This window comes from Trichosurus vulpecula, chromosome 2, assembly GCF_011100635.1.
Source record: "Trichosurus vulpecula isolate mTriVul1 chromosome 2, mTriVul1.pri, whole genome shotgun sequence".
Taxonomy (NCBI): domain Eukaryota; kingdom Metazoa; phylum Chordata; class Mammalia; order Diprotodontia; family Phalangeridae; genus Trichosurus; species Trichosurus vulpecula.
Genome location: NC_050574.1, coordinates 126,803,149 through 126,821,218, shown reverse-complemented (window position 1 = coordinate 126,821,218; position 18,070 = coordinate 126,803,149). Strand labels below are relative to the sequence as shown.

General features: G+C 48.3%; 1 protein-coding gene across 2 annotated transcripts in view; it reads left to right on the top strand.

Moving 5' to 3' along the window:
- The window catches only part of CEP164 (centrosomal protein 164), a 77,857-nt gene extending 60,262 nt beyond the window's left edge, over nucleotides 1-17,595 (top strand). The window contains exons 17-33 of one of the 2 annotated variants that reach the window (XM_036746934.1): nucleotides 598-814; nucleotides 2,282-2,359; nucleotides 5,123-5,254; nucleotides 5,742-5,864; nucleotides 6,957-7,100; nucleotides 7,533-7,616; nucleotides 7,773-7,841; nucleotides 8,200-8,375; nucleotides 9,092-9,221; nucleotides 9,614-9,681; nucleotides 10,191-10,398; nucleotides 11,402-11,509; nucleotides 12,878-12,992; nucleotides 13,517-13,882; nucleotides 14,351-14,417; nucleotides 15,467-15,589; nucleotides 15,812-17,595. In XM_036746934.1, the coding sequence (XP_036602829.1) occupies nucleotides 598-814; nucleotides 2,282-2,359; nucleotides 5,123-5,254; nucleotides 5,742-5,864; nucleotides 6,957-7,100; nucleotides 7,533-7,616; nucleotides 7,773-7,841; nucleotides 8,200-8,375; nucleotides 9,092-9,221; nucleotides 9,614-9,681; nucleotides 10,191-10,398; nucleotides 11,402-11,509; nucleotides 12,878-12,992; nucleotides 13,517-13,882; nucleotides 14,351-14,417; nucleotides 15,467-15,589; nucleotides 15,812-15,908 (2,305 nt within the window). In that variant the 3' untranslated portion in view covers nucleotides 15,909-17,595. Of the gene's footprint in view, nucleotides 1-597; nucleotides 815-2,281; nucleotides 2,360-5,122; nucleotides 5,255-5,741; nucleotides 5,865-6,956; nucleotides 7,101-7,532; nucleotides 7,617-7,772; nucleotides 7,842-8,199; nucleotides 8,376-9,091; nucleotides 9,222-9,613; nucleotides 9,682-10,190; nucleotides 10,399-11,401; nucleotides 11,510-12,877; nucleotides 12,993-13,516; nucleotides 13,883-14,350; nucleotides 14,418-15,466 lie in introns of both variants that reach the window. The other variant, XM_036746933.1, reaches the window with a different exon arrangement.
- The last annotated feature ends 475 nt before the right edge of the window (nucleotides 17,596-18,070 follow it).

Below are 18,070 nucleotides of genomic sequence, written 5' to 3'. Positions count from 1 at the left end.
CTCCAGGGGCTTCCGGGATGAAATATAAAGTGCTCTGTCATTCAGAACTTCATAACCTAGCTCCCTCCTGCTTTTCCACTCTTCTTACACCATACTCCCCCATGCCCTAAGTACCCTTCAATCCAGTGAAAATGGCCTCTTTGCTATTCTGTGAGCAAGACACTCCATCTCTCGGCTCTGGACATTTTGTCTGTCTCCCGTGCCAGAAATGTTCTCCTTCTTTGTCTCCACTTACTGGCTCCCCTGGCTTCCTTTAAGTCCTAACTAAAACCTCACCTTCTACAGGATACCTTTCTTGACCCTCCCTTAATTCTAGTACTTTCCCTTTGTTAATTATTTCCTGTTTGTCTTGTAAGTATACTGCTTGTTTGTATATAGTTGTTAGTTATCTCCCTTATTAGACTGTAAGCTTCCTGAGGGCACAGACTGTCTTTTGCCTCTTTTTGTATCCCTAGCACTTAGCACAGTGCCTGGCAGAGAGTAGGCACTTAACAAATGTTGACTGATTGATTGACTGACTGAGAATGGAGTCTTTAGTCTCAGGAAGCTCTATCCTTTGGTGCTCTTGCCTATCTTATTGCCCTCCTGTCTCTCCAGGGCAGAGCAAGAAGCTTCACTGAAGAAAGTAAGAGAAGACTTGGAGTCATTGCAGAGGGCTGAAAGGTCCAGCCTGGAGCAGAAAAAGAAGCAGGCGCTGGAGAAGCTTAAGGAGGAAATGGAGGCTAATGAAAAGAAAGAGAGGGCCCTCTTGGAAGAGGAGAACGAAAAAGCAGTGAGTCAGCTGAAGGCACGTCTGGAAGAGGCAAGGAAGGAGGTGTGTATGTCTCTTTAGACACCTCCAGGTACAGAAATTTTTATGCTAGTGAGTGTTCTGGCCCCTAATATGGAACTTCCAGTGCTTTACTCTCTGAGAAAGAAAACAGGGATGAGGCCTAGGGTCAAGGCAAGGAGAAAAATCAACCATTGATCTTTAGAGGTTGAAACAGAGTAGAGAACAAATGTAATGTGCCAACGGATCTGGAGAAGGGTTACTTTGGACCCATTCAGCATCATAAGCTCAGAATGGACCTGACTGATCTCAGGATTACTCTTGGGAGTGACGGACTTGGAAGCATCTTGAGAGTTCTTCCCTTAGAAGACAGGGACTGATCCTATGACAATAGCCACAGGCATGCCCTCGTCAGTGGTGGCAAAGGGTTTGAGGAGAAATATCCTTGTCCCACAATGATCCTATGGCTGCTTCAAGCCCCATCCACCTTTAACTGGAGCAGAGCCTCTTGGGGGATTCTTCCTTACTCTCATCCCAGTGAGATAACCTCACATTTGTCACAGCCTATTTGGCGCACTTTTGTCTCTTCCCTCCTTCTCCCTTAGCCTCTAATATTCCCCTCACGTAAGTGTTAGAGTGAATAGAAAGCTGGAAGGTTGGCCCATCCTGGCTGTGTGATCCTAGGCAAATCACTGAGTTCTCAGTGCTCTATGCAACTCTCTACGAGAATCCAATGCTGAGCAGGTGCTGGTCTGTCTTGGGAGAGGAGCTTTCCTCATCTGGAATTCTCAGCACTAATGAAATCACAGGGTCCAAGCTACTCTTCCTTCCTTCTCTCCAAAATGGCAAGCTCTGTGGACTTTTACAGAGGTTCTTCCAGGGACTTTGGCAGTTGGATAAGGGGGAAGGAGCTCTAAATGGCAGCATTACCCAAAGCTTTGTACCTCTTGGGAAATTTGGAGCTGGGGGGCTCAGGAAAGTTAGTGACTTTTTTTTTTTCATAAATTTGTTTAAACTCAAGAGAGAGATGAGTCGGGCTATAATCCTGCCCACAACTAAGGGAAGATGAGTTATTGTGGCTTTTTGGATGCTAACTCTGTGAATTGTAGAAATGGCAGGAATAATTTCAGAGAAACAAAGAACTATATGTGATTCTTTATTCATTTATTGCCGTTATATACCATTTGACCATTTATAAAGTACTTGAATGTATATTATCTTATTTGATCCTCACTATAACCCTATGAGATAGTAGTAAAAGTAGTATAAATCTCATTTTATGGTTGAGGATACTGATGCTCAGAGGGATTAAGTATTTTGTCTATGATCATAATGTAAGAGCTGGAACTCAAATCTAGGTCTTCTGACTCCAACGCCAGGGCTTTTTCTAGTATAACACCAGGTCATGGGAAGTGGTTTTATGGTGTGTTTCCCTCTCTTTGACAGCATCTAGCCAAGAACTCCATCTGCCTATACTCTCTTATTGTTCCTTGTTGCTTCCCCCCTCACCAGGCCATGGCAGTGCTGGAGAAGGAGCATGCAGGTATCCTGCAGAGGCTTCGAGCCTTAGCTGAGGAGAAACATCGTCAGGTGAGACTGTTCCTCGTGACTGCCCACCCTGGCACACTAGCTTAGAGGTGGATGGATGCCAGGGGACCTTGCTTCCAAAGAGTCAACTGTAGTGTTATGGACTCTGGTCACAATTTAGGTTGGCAAAGGAGGTTCCCCCTCAGTGTCCAGTCCCCACAGAGCATGGACCCCCACGTTAAATACATTGTCGGGTAACATTGCTTCTAGCCCCCCAGCATCTCCTAGGATGCACTCTTCCCTTCTCTGTCCTCTCACGGCCACGACCTCACCTCTCACCTGGACTATTGACAAATAGCGCTGTCTATTTCTTCATTGATTTTCTTGCTGCTATTTTTTCCCCTTTCCATTCTGTCCTCCATATGGTTCCCCAAATAAACTTCCAAAGCCAGAAGTCTGACCATGTAGTTGATCTCGTTAAAGGGTGCTCTGATGGTCATCTCCAGGATCAAACACAGTCTCTCCAGCCCAGCATTTAAAGCTCCAGTCTGCCTTTCCAGACTTATCTCATACGACAACCCTTCCCACACACTGTGCTCTAGCCGAACTGATTTACTTATTCTTTCTTGAACTCGGCTTTTCACCTGCCTTCTCTGTCCTTTCAGAGAGGGCCTGGATTGTATGCTCTTACTGTCCTCTCCTTTTAGCATGCTTAGCTTCCTTCAGGACTCCCTCTGTTCAGGCGCCACCTCTTACATGAAACCTTTCCTGCTCCCCCAAGCTCCTGACTTGTTAGTGCGCCGTCCAGTGTTGTCATCTGCCCATGGAATGTAAGTGCAGAGTAGGCATCCCTTTATTGTATTTATTTTATACTTTTTAAAAAAGTATATTATTTTTATTTTCCCTAGTTACATGTAAAAACAATTTTTAACATTCATTTTTAAAACTTTGAGTTCCAAATTCTTTCCCTTTCTCCCTCTCCAGTCCCCCTCATTGAGAAGGCAAACAATCTGATATAGGTTGTACATATGCAATGATGCAAAAAGACACTTCCCTACCAGCCTTGTGGTAAAAAAACAAACAAACTAAAAAACACAGACCAAAAGAAAAGAAGCTCAAGAAAAATAAAGTTAAAAAGTCTGCTTCAATCTGTATTCAGACACCATCAGTTCTTTCTCTGGGGATGGACAGCATTTTTCATCATAAGTCCTTCAGAGTTGTCTTGGATCATTGTATTGCTCAGAATAGCTAAGTCATTCGCAGCCGATCATCTCACAATATTGCTGTTACTTTGTACACAGTCCATTGCACTTTGTATCCGTTCTTGCAAGTCTTTTCAGGTTTCTCTGAGGGCATCCTGCTCATCATTTCTTATAGTACAACAGTATTCCTTCATGATCACATACTACATTCCCCAATTGATGGGCAGCCCCTCAATTTCTAATTCTTTACCTCCAGAAAAGAGCTGCTATAAATATTTTTGTACATATAGGTCTTTTTCCTTTTTGTTTTTTTATCTCTTTTGGGATACAGACCTAGTAGTGGTATTGCTAGGTAAGCATGGTTTTATAGCCCTTTGGGTGTAGTTCCAAATTGCTCTACAGAATGGTTCAATCAGTTCACAACTCCACCAACAATGCATTAGTGTCTCATTTTTCTCACATCCCCTCCAACATTTGTCATTTAGCTTTTCTCCTCCAATTAGCCAATTGAATAGGCATGAGGTAGTATCTCAGAATTGTTTTAATTTGCATTTTCCTATCAATAGTGAGTTAGAGCATTTTTCATATGGCTATAGATAGCTTTGATTACTTCATCTGAAAACTGATCATGTCTTTTGAATATTTATCAATTGGGGAATGGCTCTTATTTTTATAAACTTGACACAGTTCTCTATATGTTAGAGGAATGAGGCCTTTATCAGAGAAACTTGCTTCAAATTTTTTTTCAGTTATTGCTACCTGTATTTCCCTCCATCCTATCCTCCCCCCTTATTCTATTCTCTCTCTTCTTTCACCCTGTCCTTCCTCAAAAGTGTTTTGCTTCTGATTATCCCCGGCCCCTGTCTGCCCTTCTTTCTATCACCACCCCCCTCCCCCCTTCTCTTGTCCCTTTTCCCTTCTACTTTCCTATTGGATAAGATAGATTTATTTATTTTGTACTTATTTACATATTTGTTGTCTTCCTCTGATGGAAGTAAGCTCCTTAATAATAGCTGGTATTTGGCTAACTTTTCAAGGTTTGCAGAGCTCTTTACAGACATCATCTCACTTAGTCCTCACAATAACCTTTGTGAGGTCCACGCTATTATCATCTCTGTTTTACAGGCAGGAAAACTGGAGCTGATAAAAGTTAACTGACTTTCTGAGGTTGACAAGCTAGGGTGTGTCTGAGACAGGATTTGAATCCTTGATTGGAAGTACAACACCCTACCCATAGTGCCAGCCACCTTCCTAACATTTCTTGAATGCAAGGACTTATTCATTTTATCTTTTCCTCCCCAGCACTTAGTACAGTGCTGGGCACATAGTAGGCACTTGATAAATGGCAGCTGCTTGATAGGAGCTTAATAAATGTTTGTGAGGTGTGCCCTTCCTGAAGGCATAGCTGGGGTCTTCTCGTAGCATCATCAGTTTAAAGCTGGAAGGGGCTTTAGAATCTGGGTAGCCCAACCATGAGAGATTAATTAACTTGTCCCAGGTCACACAGAAGGCAAGTTGAAGAGCTGGGGTTTGAACCGAGTTGTTTTGGCTCTAAATCCGGCATCTTTTTCCTATACTGCCCTATCCTCTGCCTCTTCCTTAGCACTATTCAATCCTTCCTCAGGACATTGCTGGCCTGCAAAAGCGGATAGAGGAGGTCCATCGGAAGGAGGAGGCCCAGCTGCAGGAAGAGCTGGCTCAGGCAGAACAGAGAACCCAACAGAAAGCCTACCGCGTGATGGAGTATGAGAGAGAGGTGAATGCTGTTCTTGGCTGCCCAGGGGGTCACTGGGGAGGGAGTGGCATGGCAGACCCTTCCAGCTGCCTGTCCTGAGAGGTGGTGAGCAGGTGGCAGAGAGCACCCTGGTGCATAGGGATCCAGAAGAACTCCCACTCTGCTCCATACTTGTTACAGCTCATTTTCCTCACACTGGCATGAGTTTTCCCTGGGTTCTCCAGACACTATCCTGAGGGTCTCCCTCCCATATTCTGTAGTAGGAAGTACCAGGGTGGAAGGATGGTTTGTAGGATGAGGCTTAGGCCAGGGTGGCCCCTTGACTCGCTCATTCTGTCAAAGGTAGGTTTAGACACATGGACTGATGGAGGCTCACTGCCCCCTTTCACCCTGGACATACCCCTGGCTTGCAGAAGGGATGTGTGGGCAGCATCTCTGGTTTATGTGTATACCTGGGCCTCTGACCACGCCCAGTGCTGCCCACGTTAGCCTTTCTGGTACACTGCAGCTCAGCGACCTCCTGAGAGAGAAGAGGGAGGACGTGGAGAAGGACCATGAGCGGAGGATGGACAGAATGAAAGAGGAGCACCAACAAGTGCTGGCAGAGACCAGGGGGCAGTATGATGAAGAGGTAACCTGTCTGCAGTGTCCCCTGGCTCACGTTGCATAGCCTTGAGCGGGCGGGGACCTTGGATTAACTATCTGAGAATCACCCAGATGGTTGGTAGCTAGAGAAAGAACATGTGGGAGGATAAGGAATGTGTTCTGGAGCTCTGCCCATATGTCTGCATGCACTCTGTGATCCGACTGCCCCGGCCTGCCTCCTGGCCCGCCTCCTGGCCCGCCCCTCCAATGCTCTCCGTCTCAGACTTGCCTCATAGGCCCCTGGCTTCCTTCTGGACTCATCTCAGGTCTCACCCTCTGCTGGAGGCCTTTCTAGGCCTGCCACCTTCCCCTCTGAAATGGGCTCCTCTTTCCTCTCCTTCTACCCACCTAGTTATTTACACGTTGTCTCCCCCATTAGAACCAGAGCTCTTTGCTTGCTTGTATCTGTATTCCCAATGCTTAGCACAGTGTTTAGCATATAGTAAGTGCTTAATATATGCATGTCAACTGACTGACTAACTGATCTGCCTGGGAAAAGCTGCCTCCCAAGGTAGTGGGGAGCACACGCTTCAGTGGAAGTCTTGGAGTGTAGAGGCGGGTGACCACTCATAGTTGTGTTTCTATGTGAAGATGAGTGTGCTATCCTAAGTGGTCTACAGGGTTCATTCAGGTTCTGAACCATTCGATTCTGTCGCTAAGTTACGGCCTGGAGGAGCCTGCCCCTTCTGCTGAGCGGTGCTGAGAGTGGTAGTGGGGGGAGGGGATGGGCATGAAGTTATTCCTCCTTCCTCAAGTCTTCTCTGTTTGGAAATGAAGGCAGGAGAAGGTTATGGGCATCTGAGATGTGTGTGCATGCACAATGTATATACATGTATGTGTGTGGGTGGGGGGGAAGCGTGCATGCGTTGGAGTAGAGGTGGGGAGTAGGCTAGAGTTTAGGTCCTTCCTCTCTGACCTTACCCTTTTCTTCTGTAAGGGTCAGCTTCAATGGTATTTACTCTGTCATCGATCTTATTTGTCCAAGGTTGGGGGGAAATACTGTGGCCCATCTGTCTACATAGGTCTGTTAAGATACTATAACAACTCACTCAGCCTGGCCCCTTCTTCGCTCTGCCAGGAGAGGAAGCAGCGAGCAGATCTTCGGACAAACTTGGCAGGTGAGATGGAGCGTGTGAGGCGGTCCCATGATCGGGAGCTGGAGACCATGCAGCGGGACCTGGAAAGGCAGCTCAGCGAAATCCAGCTCAGGCACCGAGAGCAGGTGAGCGAGGGGACCCGCTCTGGAGATGCAGGCGTAGAGGACACGTTGTTGTGCAGAGCTGGAGAGTTATTGGCATCTGCCTGACCGAAGGCAATGGCACAGTGGTATCTAGAGGAATCGCTTCTGAACCTGTTCTGTCTGCTTCAAGGCTGGGAGCTTTTCCATTTTTTTAAATTCCTGGGTCAAGTGTTTTTAGAACGTTCACCTGCTCTATCCACACCAGTAGAAGCCTGGAGGCAGAGGTTTTGCTTCTCTTCTGCCTTGTTGGAAATAAGGCGTGACACTCTTGGAACATGGTAGAGGGAGGGACCATCAGGTAAAATCTAGGATTTCAGCATTTTGGGAACTCCAAGGTCCTAATTACCCCACTCCTAGCTTTACCTCATTCCTTATGTCCCTGGCATCTTTATTTCCATCTGCCATTCTGTATAGGAAAGGAAGTTCCAGGATTCAGAAGCAGAACTTGAAGGCAGAACTAAAGAGATTAAGGCCAGATTGATCCAACTGGATCTGCAAGTAAGTGCCTTGTGGAGGGGAGAGTGCGGGGTGCAGGTCAGAACTCCCAGCATGCCTCGATTCTGGCCCTGCCTTCCCTAATGGAGGAGGCTCTGACAGATAGCTCCTTCATCCCCTGGCCCTGAAGTCTTCATGGCTCCTTTAATCCTATTGTAGGAGGACACCATCAGAAAGAAGAAGCAGCAGCTTCTAGATGTAGAGAAGCAGATTGCCCTGGAGAGAGAGGTCTGTATCATTCCATGTTTAGTTTTCTCTCTCTCCTTTCCTCTTTTTCCTCTTCTCTCTGTTTCTCTCCCTCCCTCATTCCTTCTGGCCCAGTCCAGAACACTGGAGCTCAACACCAAAATGGAAATGATTTTCCCTATCGGGAGCTATGGGATGGACACTAGGTTGTCATGACCATGGTGGGAAAGGATATAAGACCCTTACAAGCAGCAGAAAAACGGGTCTCATTCCAGCTCTTTGCCCTCTCCTACAATACTTTCCTGGGTCTCACCTTCTAGAAGTGTGACTTCTTCCCAGTTCTCCTCTGGCTTTTCTCCACTTTGGCCCCGAGAAGGCTCCACTTTCCTTGTACCTTCAGGAAGCCACATCTACCCACCAACACCTGGAGGAAGCGAGGAAGGAGCAAGCCCAGCTGGTGGAGTCCACCCGGCAGCTGCGCCGGACCCTAGAGGAGCTGCGGTCACGGAAGGCTGAGCTGGAGTCCCAGGTGGAGGTGCTTCAGGCCCGCAGTCAGAGGCTGCAGAGACGGATCAGGTGGGGGCTCTGCAACACCCTCGCCCAGCTAGGTGGGCACACCCAGCTGTTGGTCACCACATCTTGCTCATGCGCCATTAGCATGGAAATGAAACAAGGTTATGTAGATTCTGACTGCTGGCCCACTTGGAGCATGGGGGCAACGAGGTCTCCAAAGCCACAGGGCAGTTGCTGCTCTGCCCCCTTGTTTCCAAAGGAGTATGTGGGGGCAGTGGTGTGTGGGATTCCCCAGTCTTCATTCAGGAGCCCTGGGAGAGAAATGAGGGAAGGGGACAGGGAATAAATATTCAGCACCTACTATGTGCCAGGCACTGTAAGAAGTGCTTTATAAAGATTATCTCATTTGAGAGGTAGGTGCTGTTATTATCCCCGTTTCACAGATGAGGAAACTGAGGCCGACAGAGGTTAAGTGACTTGCCCAGGGTTCACACAGCTGGTGTCTGAGGTCAGATTTGAACTCAAGTTTTCTTGACTCCAGGCCCAGTGCTTTATCAGCTGTACCACCTAGCTGCCTCCAGAAATGAGTCTGGAATGCCCCAGCTCCCTCCTGTGAATCAGGGCTTATGGACTACAGGTGTGACCTAGGGACGAGACTTTAGCATAAGTGTGTTGTGTTCAGTGTGTCAGTCAAGTGTTTGCTGAATGATGTGGGGACAGATCAGTATGTTATCAGCCCTTTGTTGACATGAACGTGTCTCCCTTACCGTCTGTTACAGCGACTTGGAGGCTGAGGCCCAAAGGAAGCAGGATGCTTTGAATGAACTGGCTGTTGAGGAGAGCACTGTCGCTTCTCCCCGTCGTGAAGGGGAGCTCCACCTGGAGGATCTGAGGAAGTCTGGCGGGACGGTGAGCTGGGGCCTACTTTTGAGAAGGATGAGGAGCTTCGCTTAGGTCTGCAGAGTACATTTGGAAGGACGGTGGCGTGACTTTGTAGCCTTTAGATAGTTGGGTTTCTGCCTGGTCTGTGACTGTGACTGTCATTGTGTTTTTCTCAGACCTTCTGGCACCTGTGCCACCATCCCTGCCTGACTTTTCCCCATTTCTCAAGCCAACTGGGATTTTACCATTTGGTAGTGTCTGTCAAGTTTGGCTAGGCATTTTCTTGAGTTTGCCACTCCCAAACAGGTTGAGACTCTGCAGGAGATAGGGGGCGCTGTCAGGACCATTTCTTTCTCCAGATTGGTGGACTTGGTGCCTTACTCTCCTGCTATTGATCCTTTCTGCTCTTTCCTTCTTAGACCCTGGATAAGGAGCCCCCGGCCATCAGCTCCCAGAACAATGAGGAAAGCACTCCCCGGCTGGATAAGTAAATATTGGGGGCACCCTTTATGCTCTCTATATAGGAGGTACTTAATAAATCCTTGTGGGAGGAATCAACTGAAAGGAAGTTTGCTGCTGGCAAGGCTGGGGATAGGGGTGGGCTCTCAGAAGAGGACCCAGGAAGCATACTGGAAAGCTGTCCATCTTTTTTCATCATTGGCAGAGTCCAGCTATATAAGGGAGAACTTGGGTTTCTGCCCAGTAGCCTGTGGGCTTGCTCCATATAGGGTCAGGAAGGAAGGATTAATGACACCTAATGTAGTACCCTGCACATAGTAGTTATTCTAACAAGTGCTTCATGACTGCGTTGGAGGCCCTAGCCCTTCTCCCTAGTGAGCCTCTGGAAGCTGTCATCAATCCCTGAGGCCCCACCTGCAGAAACTCCTCTCAGTGACCATGAACCAAGAGGATTTTGTGGGTCTGAAGGGCATTGGGAATGAGCATGAGAGCCTTTTCATCTCTGACTCTCCCTCATCCTGGCCTGTCTTCCCACAGCATCCGCCATTATCTCTCCTCTGAGGGTGTGTCCCTTCGCAGTGCCAGGGAATTCCTGGTCCGGCAGACACGCTCTATGAGGAAGCGCCAGACAGCTCTAAAAGCTGCCCAGCAGCAGTGGCGCCATGATGTAGCCACTGCCCAGGTGACCTCTGAAGACTTGCCTAATTCCCATAACCTAGAAGATATACGAAAGAACCTAGAGGAGGTAAGAAGGCGTGAGGGCAAGGTGGGAAGGAAAGCCAGGTGTTTCTATGTAGGGTGGGACAGGTAGCTCTCCAGACCCAGAGGAAGGGATGGGAAGGATCTTGGGTTCCCTCTGTGCACTGTGTCAGGAGGATTTTCCCTAAGATGATCCTTCTAGATTCTAGGACCGTGGTCTTGGGCGAGGATCTAGAGATCAGGCAAGCTAAAGCAGGCTTCCGAAGCATGGCATCATAATCAGTGCATCTTCAAAATCTTTAAGTCTTTAAGAAAGGTACCATGTTGATACTACTGTATGTTTTTGAACATAACAGAGGCAGCTAGTGGGGTTCAGTGGCCAAGAGTGCTGGACTTGGAGTTGGGAAGACCCAAGTTCAAATCCTGTCTCAGACACATACAGTGTGACCCTGGACAAGTCACTTAACCTGTGTTTGCCTCAGTTTCCTCAGCTGTAAAGTGGGGTCATGGTTGCACCTGCCTCACAGGTTTGTTGTGAAGATCAAATGAATAACATTACAGCTCATTGCAAACCTTCAAGTGCTATGTAAATGCTGGTTATCGTTATTATTGTTACAATAACAGTCTTCAGTGTAAGTTGATTCTGGGGCCCTTTCTTGCAAAGAATACTTTTCAGTAGAAGTCACAGACTTAGCACGATTGGTGGGACCATTTTGATATTGCCAGCAATGCAGATCCTTTTGGGATATTTTAATTCTCAGTCAGAAGGCTGATGCTACAGTTTGCTTAAAACCGATAGCGTGTGATACAGTAAGGGTTAGAAAGGCAGGGAAGGAACCCTGTGGCTGACCAAAGGCTGAGCCCTTGGCATTGACAGAGAGGCTGGTATCCCCTGGGTTGCTTACTGTTGGGCTAATGAATGCTGCCACCTCTTCCCGCTACCCATCTGCTCCTTCCCTTCACTAACACCGTTTTTCCTGGCCAGCTGCATTGCTCAGGACCCCATCACTGCTCTGATTCTCTCTCCCATCTTTTTTACCTGACTGCAGGAGACAAAAAACCTGGATGAGATGAAGTCAGCCATGCGCAAGGGCCAAGTTCTACTGAAGAAAAAAGAGGAGAAGCTGAGTCAGCTGGAGAATTCCATTCGTGAAGAGGTACAGGCCCTCAGATTCATGCCCAGTGTGGAGGAGCTGTGACTGCTGCCTTCCTCTTGCTCAGATGCCATAGATCATATCTTCTGTCTTGGGGTTGGAGGGTCTGGGGGTGCAGGATCTGGGGAAAAAGTATGGGAATCCTTAGGCCGAGCTTTGAGATAGATCCAGGCATCATGCCTGGATCTGGAGTCAGAGAACCAAGGTCAAAGTCCCGGCCTTTATACATGCAACTCTGGGACCTCAGGGAGTTCATGTGGCTTCTCTTGACTCCAGTAAAACAGGGGGTTGGTTGAGATGGCTTTCCAAGGTCCCATGATGTTTAGGAGATAATGGTGGTCTCCAGTGTGATTTTTGAGGCTGAGTGTACTTGTGGGCCCAGCTGTACCTGCTTAGTGATTCTGGCCGCATAGCAATCCTCCCCCTGATCTGTACCTTCCCATCAACCATGTCATCACAAAGAGATAATGACTGCCATCCATGAGGTGTTTGAAAAGGTGCTCTGTTCACACAGCTATGCTGGTCTAAACCCCTGCTACTTTGCTGACCTGCCAGTGGATAGATAGCCCTGAGTGTTTAGTTAAGAACCAAGGGGAAGGAGCTTCCAGGGGAAGAGTCAGACCATCTTCTGGGCAAAGGGTGGGAATCAGCTCTAGCCAGGATTAGTGCTAGGTGAGCTAGGTAGTTACCTAGGGTGGTACAGTGAGTAGAGCACAGGACTTGGAGTCAGAAAGACCTGAGTTGGAATTCTGCCTCAGATATTTACTTAGCCTCTCTGTGCTTTGGTTTCCTTATCTGGGAATTGAGGATAATGATAGCACCTCCCACACAGGATTGTTAAGAGGATCAGATGAGCATATGAAAAACACTTTGCAAACCTGAAAGCACTATAAAAGGCTAGCTATTATTATTTACTATTATTATAAATGCAAATGTTTTCACTGCCAGAGAATCCTGCTTTCTGTGGCCTTGTAGGTATTTATTTTGTGTTAAGTTGCATGTGTTGGCTATGGTAAAGGCTCGATGCCTCCTGCAAGACAGTAACATACAAGTAATGATTTGCAGACTTGGGAGGGAGGGAGGGGTGTGAGGGTGGGGGCAGGAGCGCTGAGGATTGAGGACATTTTCAAATCTTTCCCACAGGTGCACAGATACTTTGTCCTGGCTCTGGGATCAGGTCCTTTCGGTTAAGAGAGCGACCAATCCCATATTGACTGCCCTTCCCATAGATGTCCCCGCAAAGTTGTCTTTGCAGGTCTCTGCTGCCCTTAGAGCAGTGAGGTGGTGTCCTCAGACCCCACTGGTCATGTGGACAGGAAGGCATTGGGCCCATAAGAGGGATAAGTCCCAACTGCCTCCTTCTCCACTTAGCTTTCAGATGAGGACACACTGAGAGGAGCCTCCTATAGGAAGGTGGTAACATTTGATGTTAGTGATTTTGAAGACAGCAGCAGTTCAAGCCCTGAGACCTCCCCTCTGCCCCATGGTGAGTATTGTTTGGCTGGAAATGGGGAGGTGACAAGGGTGGAGGAAAAGACAAAATATCCAGCAGCATTCATGAAGACTCAGGGGAAGGCAGGTTGAGTTGTCACCATCTAGCCCTCAGCTCTACGGAGGCTTCTGTTGGTCACCCGAGATTTGCTTCCTCACTGACTCTTTCCTCTCCAGCTCCCAGCTTTCAGAATTTCTCTTCCAATCTGGCCATCCAGTGGGCAGAAACACCTTTCACCTTTTCTGACCTCTCTACTTCTGTCTAATCCCGGCTCCTGGGGAGTCGGTGTCTTTTCTGGGAGGTGTGGGCCCCATTCAGCCGTGAGGGTGACTGAACTTTGAGGGCTCTCTCTCTGGGTAGACTTTGAGATTTCCACCAGGTTAAAAAGCTGAAAAGCACCTCTTGTCGATCTATGCCTTCTTCCACAGACAGGAGGCCATCCTGAGAAGCTGGAAACACTAGGTGATCTGGAGGTGGCCCCTGAATTCCTCCTTCACCACCAACATCTTTTCTTTCAGAGAACCCAGTGTCAAACATGCCTTTCCTCCAGCTCAACAAGATCCGATACCTGAGCAACTCCTTACAGAGAATCACCAATGAGCTCAATGGTGTACTGAGCGTCTTGGGCACCCTCAGCATCCAACCATCACCTGTCTTAACTTCAACACAAGTCCAGATGCCTCCCCTGCCCTCCAAGACCGCTCCCATCTGCACTCACCCTTCTGTGACCAGAGTTTCAGCACCTACCCCTTTGACTCCCTCCACTGGCATCCCTGTTCCCAATCAGTGGGCCTGGGACCCTGGACTAAGCTCTGGGCTCACCTCGTCAGTTGCTCAGTCAGTGGACAACTTTCTGGTGGAGAAGTGGCACAAATATTTCCCGGGTAAGTTCCCCCCCCCCCACGCCCCTGTTCCTGGTCTCCAGCTGATTCTCCTTACCTCACTCTGATCAACTCTGTCTTCTTCATTGTATAGTTCTCCAGCCCATACAGGCAGTCCATGGGCCCTTTGGTGAAAGATACCATGTTGGTCTCAAAATTAAATGAATCTGGGAAATGGAAAATTTGGGAAGCTGTAGGCCCTCATGGGTAGTTTGCCTGGAAGATGACCCAATGGAATGTTCTCACTGGATAGTTGAGCTGTGGGAGTCATCTCTACCATCTCTAAGCAAGGATGCTGCTAATATCCCTACTACCTTAGAGACATGAGTGCCTGGGGAATCCTCTCCTGTTTCCCTGTTGGAAAAATTAAATTTTTGGTAGTGAGAAAAGGCTTCCAGAAGAGGCAGCTAGGTGAGGATGGGAGTACCAGTTCAGGTTACCTTTCTGTAACCATTTTTTGATGTTTTTCAGCTGGAGTCCCATTACTTAGTGGAAGCCCAGCTCCTCTGGACAATAGGTTGGGTTATATTTCTGCCAGGTGAGCTTCCTGACTTCTTTTCTGTAGTCATTGTTATGGATTTAGGCTGCTCCCCATTTCTTCCCAAGGGATGGGACCTCTGGGGAAAAGCAGATCTAGTCTGTCTCCCAAAAAAGACCAGGAGAGGGCCCCCATTAGCATGACTGCCCTCCACCTCACGCAGATTTAGGCGATTCAACCCTGTTCCACACCTGCCCCATCAACTTGCAGGGCAAGATCCCGCTGTCACCAAGAGAGGCATCCAGTGGGAGGACCTCTCCTTCCAGAGAATCCCAAATGCCAGAGCTTACCTGACCCATCTCCAAAGGCGTCCCATTAGAAAAATCTGTCTCATGAGAGCTGGGCAGGAAAGATCAGCTCTGGAGCTGGACTCCTTCCTGCCCTTTCTAGCCCTTGGAGCCCAGTTCCCGTAGATAACTCTCTGAGCTATTAGCCTGCCATGGTGTACCCTGGTTACTGATAAGCAGCATCTGGAGCAGGGGTCTCCCTACAAGAGGCAGTTACTTAAGCCAATTGTAATTTTCTCATTCCTTGTTCATCCCTCTTTGCCAGTTCTTCTGTACTGCCCGCCCCACCCCCCATACTACATTTTTCTCTGCACATTCTTTCACCCCTCAGGAAAAAAAAAACCCCAAACATTCTGGTTTGCTTCAGAGGGTAAGGTGGGGGTGGGTGTCTGGGAGGGTCAGAGTGCTTTGCTTCAGGGACTGGCAGAAAGTGGATATATGAACAAATCTAGATCCAAGGCATTGGTGCTCTCCTAAGGGAGGAATCTTCCTTTGTCCCCTCCCTATTCCTGGAAAAAAAGATGCTGTTTGATGGGGAGGCTGGGAAGCAGTCAGGTCTTGCCAACTGGCTTTGTGAGGTAAAACAGATCCAGGGTCTGGCAGCGGCTTCTAGCTGGATTGCTTATGTCCTTTTACATTTCTCTTTGCTGAGGGGTGGGGGCATCCAGACTGAGATGAGCCCTGAAGTTTCACCTTCTTCCTTGGTTTCCTCTTCCTGTCTGCTCTCTTTCTCTCCTCACCCCCATGCCACCTGGGCTTCAGTGAACAGCTCCGCCTCTTGCGTCGCTCCCACTCCCAGATCTCTCAGAGCAGTGGTGCCAACTTTCAAGGCATGATCGAGTCCAATAGGAAGTGGCTAGAACATATGAAGAAGGACCCCAAGGTGTATCCTTTCAACTTATCCCTTTGCCTTTGTGTGCCCACACTTCCGGTGCAGGGAGGCTGGGATAATGTCACAGAGATAAAGGATGGGTGCTGCATGTACCCCTGGGGCTTTGGTGGGGATCAGAGGGTGGTCTTCTTTCTCTTTTCCCACTTCCCATGACCTTCATTCCCTCTGTATCTTTGCTCCAGCCAATCTCAGCTTTTCCTTCACAGTGTTACCAGACCCCTCTTCTCCACCACACCCAAGTCCTCGGTTACCTCGGGCCTGCTGCAGCTGGACCTGGATGAAAAAAACAAGCTGAAGGTGTATCACTATTAAGGCCCCTGTGGCAGTAGGGTATAGGGCTCTCCAGGCCCCCCTCATCTTAGACCAAGTGCCTAAGGAGCCTCCTGCACTTTATTGTCCCTGATCCATCATTCCTCTGCTATATAAGCCTTACCCTCTCAGGACTTTGGGGGAAGGTGTAGGAGTGATGATGGTGTAGGGGGCAATGGGAGGAGTGTAGCAAGCCACACCCTCTGAGAAACCCACAATGTATCCTACATGGAAAAGTTTTGAGCTTCCATCACCCATTAGGGCCTGCATTATTATGCCAGTGCAGATGAGGTAGGGCTGACAAGCCCCCTCATGGTGGGAAGGAGAGGAGGGTAGAGCTGGACACTTCCATGGGGACCTGATGTCAGAAAGCCAAGGGAACCTTCAGGGAGTGGTCTTAGCCCTTCCAGTGGACTGATTCTCTCCCTCAGCTCTCCAGGGTATTTTGGAGAGGTCCTCAGAGTAGCCAGTTTTGTAACTCTTGATGTACCGGGCAGATCATGGTGTGATGCATCCCCTCTCCAAAGCATGTTCACCCCAGGACTTGGTGCTTCTTGGGGACTAGCTCTGTTCTGAATCTGCTTCCTTTGAGCTAATACCTCAGCAGCAGGGCACCAGGCCCTCTGGTTTTTTTCTTAATGATTCCTTTTTTGCCCAACAACTTGGGCTGTCTCAGGTTTGTGGTCAGCTTTACAGAGCCTTTCGCTGATGCTGATTGATGTGGGGTCCTGAGAAATGAGGCAACTCTGAGTCTTCCTTCTGCCTTTGCTATGCTTGCCCCATGCAACAGAGGAAATCACTTTCTGCCTTTATCACTGGGTTCCTACTAACAAAAGGGCCTTATTCTTGGGCTTGGGGAAAGGAGGACCTTGGGAATCAGACTCCATGGGAAGATGAAGCCAGGGCAGGCCTCTCTAGGGATCCCATTCTATGACCCTCAGGCATTAAAGTTCTGGCTTCCCTCAGATAGCCAGAAAGCCATTAGAAAAGTGGATGGGGCTGTCCTCAGCCTCATCCCAGTCATCTTTTCAGTTCTCAGGTCAACTTGAATATTTGTAGTGCTTGCTTTCCTCCCGCCTCTTCTTACCTGGCTTGTTTGGATAAAAACATTGGCATTTCAACCACCATTCTTTTTTTCCTCTTCTTGCCGCTCGCCTCTAATCTTTTGAGTTTACCTGTGGACCATGCGGTGCACGAGGGGGCAGGAGGGGAGAAGATGAATAATCAGAGAGGGGTCTGGAGCCATCTTGGCACTGGGGAGAGGGTCCCCTGCAAGTCCCCTTCGATCAGCCAACAGACAAGTGGGCTCCTCGATGGGATTTGGTGGGGATTTTTGGTGAGTTCGTCTCACTGTTTGGAAGAAATCACTATTTTTCTGTCTTTAAGGCAGTGGAGTTGTGCTTAGCACTCCTCAACATGGAAACCAGCCTCTTCATCATCTTTCTCATGGAGGAGAAACCTGGGGATCAAATTGCTTTTTAACCCTCCCCGCCCTCCCCCTCCCCCCAGGCACTACAGCAAGGCACAAGCCTCTCCTCTCAGAGGAGTCCATTTTGTTACTTGACTGATGCTATGTGGTTTAGGAATGGCTTGTGTGTACTTAACAACTGTGGTGACAATCAATCCAGCTTCTCTTGCCCCATGTTTTCTATATCAATTAAACCTCCATGGGTCATTTTTCTACAATTCAGTAGTGTGAATGGTGTTTCTTTCTCTTTGTAAACTGTCGTCACCTCCTTCTTCAGATTGCTGGGATGAAGGATGAAGGAGAGCGTGACCCCTTCATCTTGGCACTACCTCTGCTTCTTAGGAAGTGGTAGAATTCTTGTGCCACCTTGACTCCTGGAGCTGTGGTCTGGCCCAATTCCCCAGTTCTCTGTGGAGAGAGACATGAGCTGACCTCTAACTGAGGCCAGGAATTCCTTCTTCTGCTACCAAAAATGTGAACCCAGAGAAACTGCTCCTGACAGGAAAGACTGAGGTGCCTACACAGCTGTGAGGTCCTTGAAGGGCCAAGTGGGGCTTGGGTTGAATAGCTTGTGGTTAGCTGAGTTTGCTTGCCATCCCCAGAGGACTTCTCTGCTGTAATTATCTCCTAAAGCCTGTCCTTTGGGTCTCCAGGATCTCCACCATTCATAAATTAACTTACTCAGTGTATTTATCCG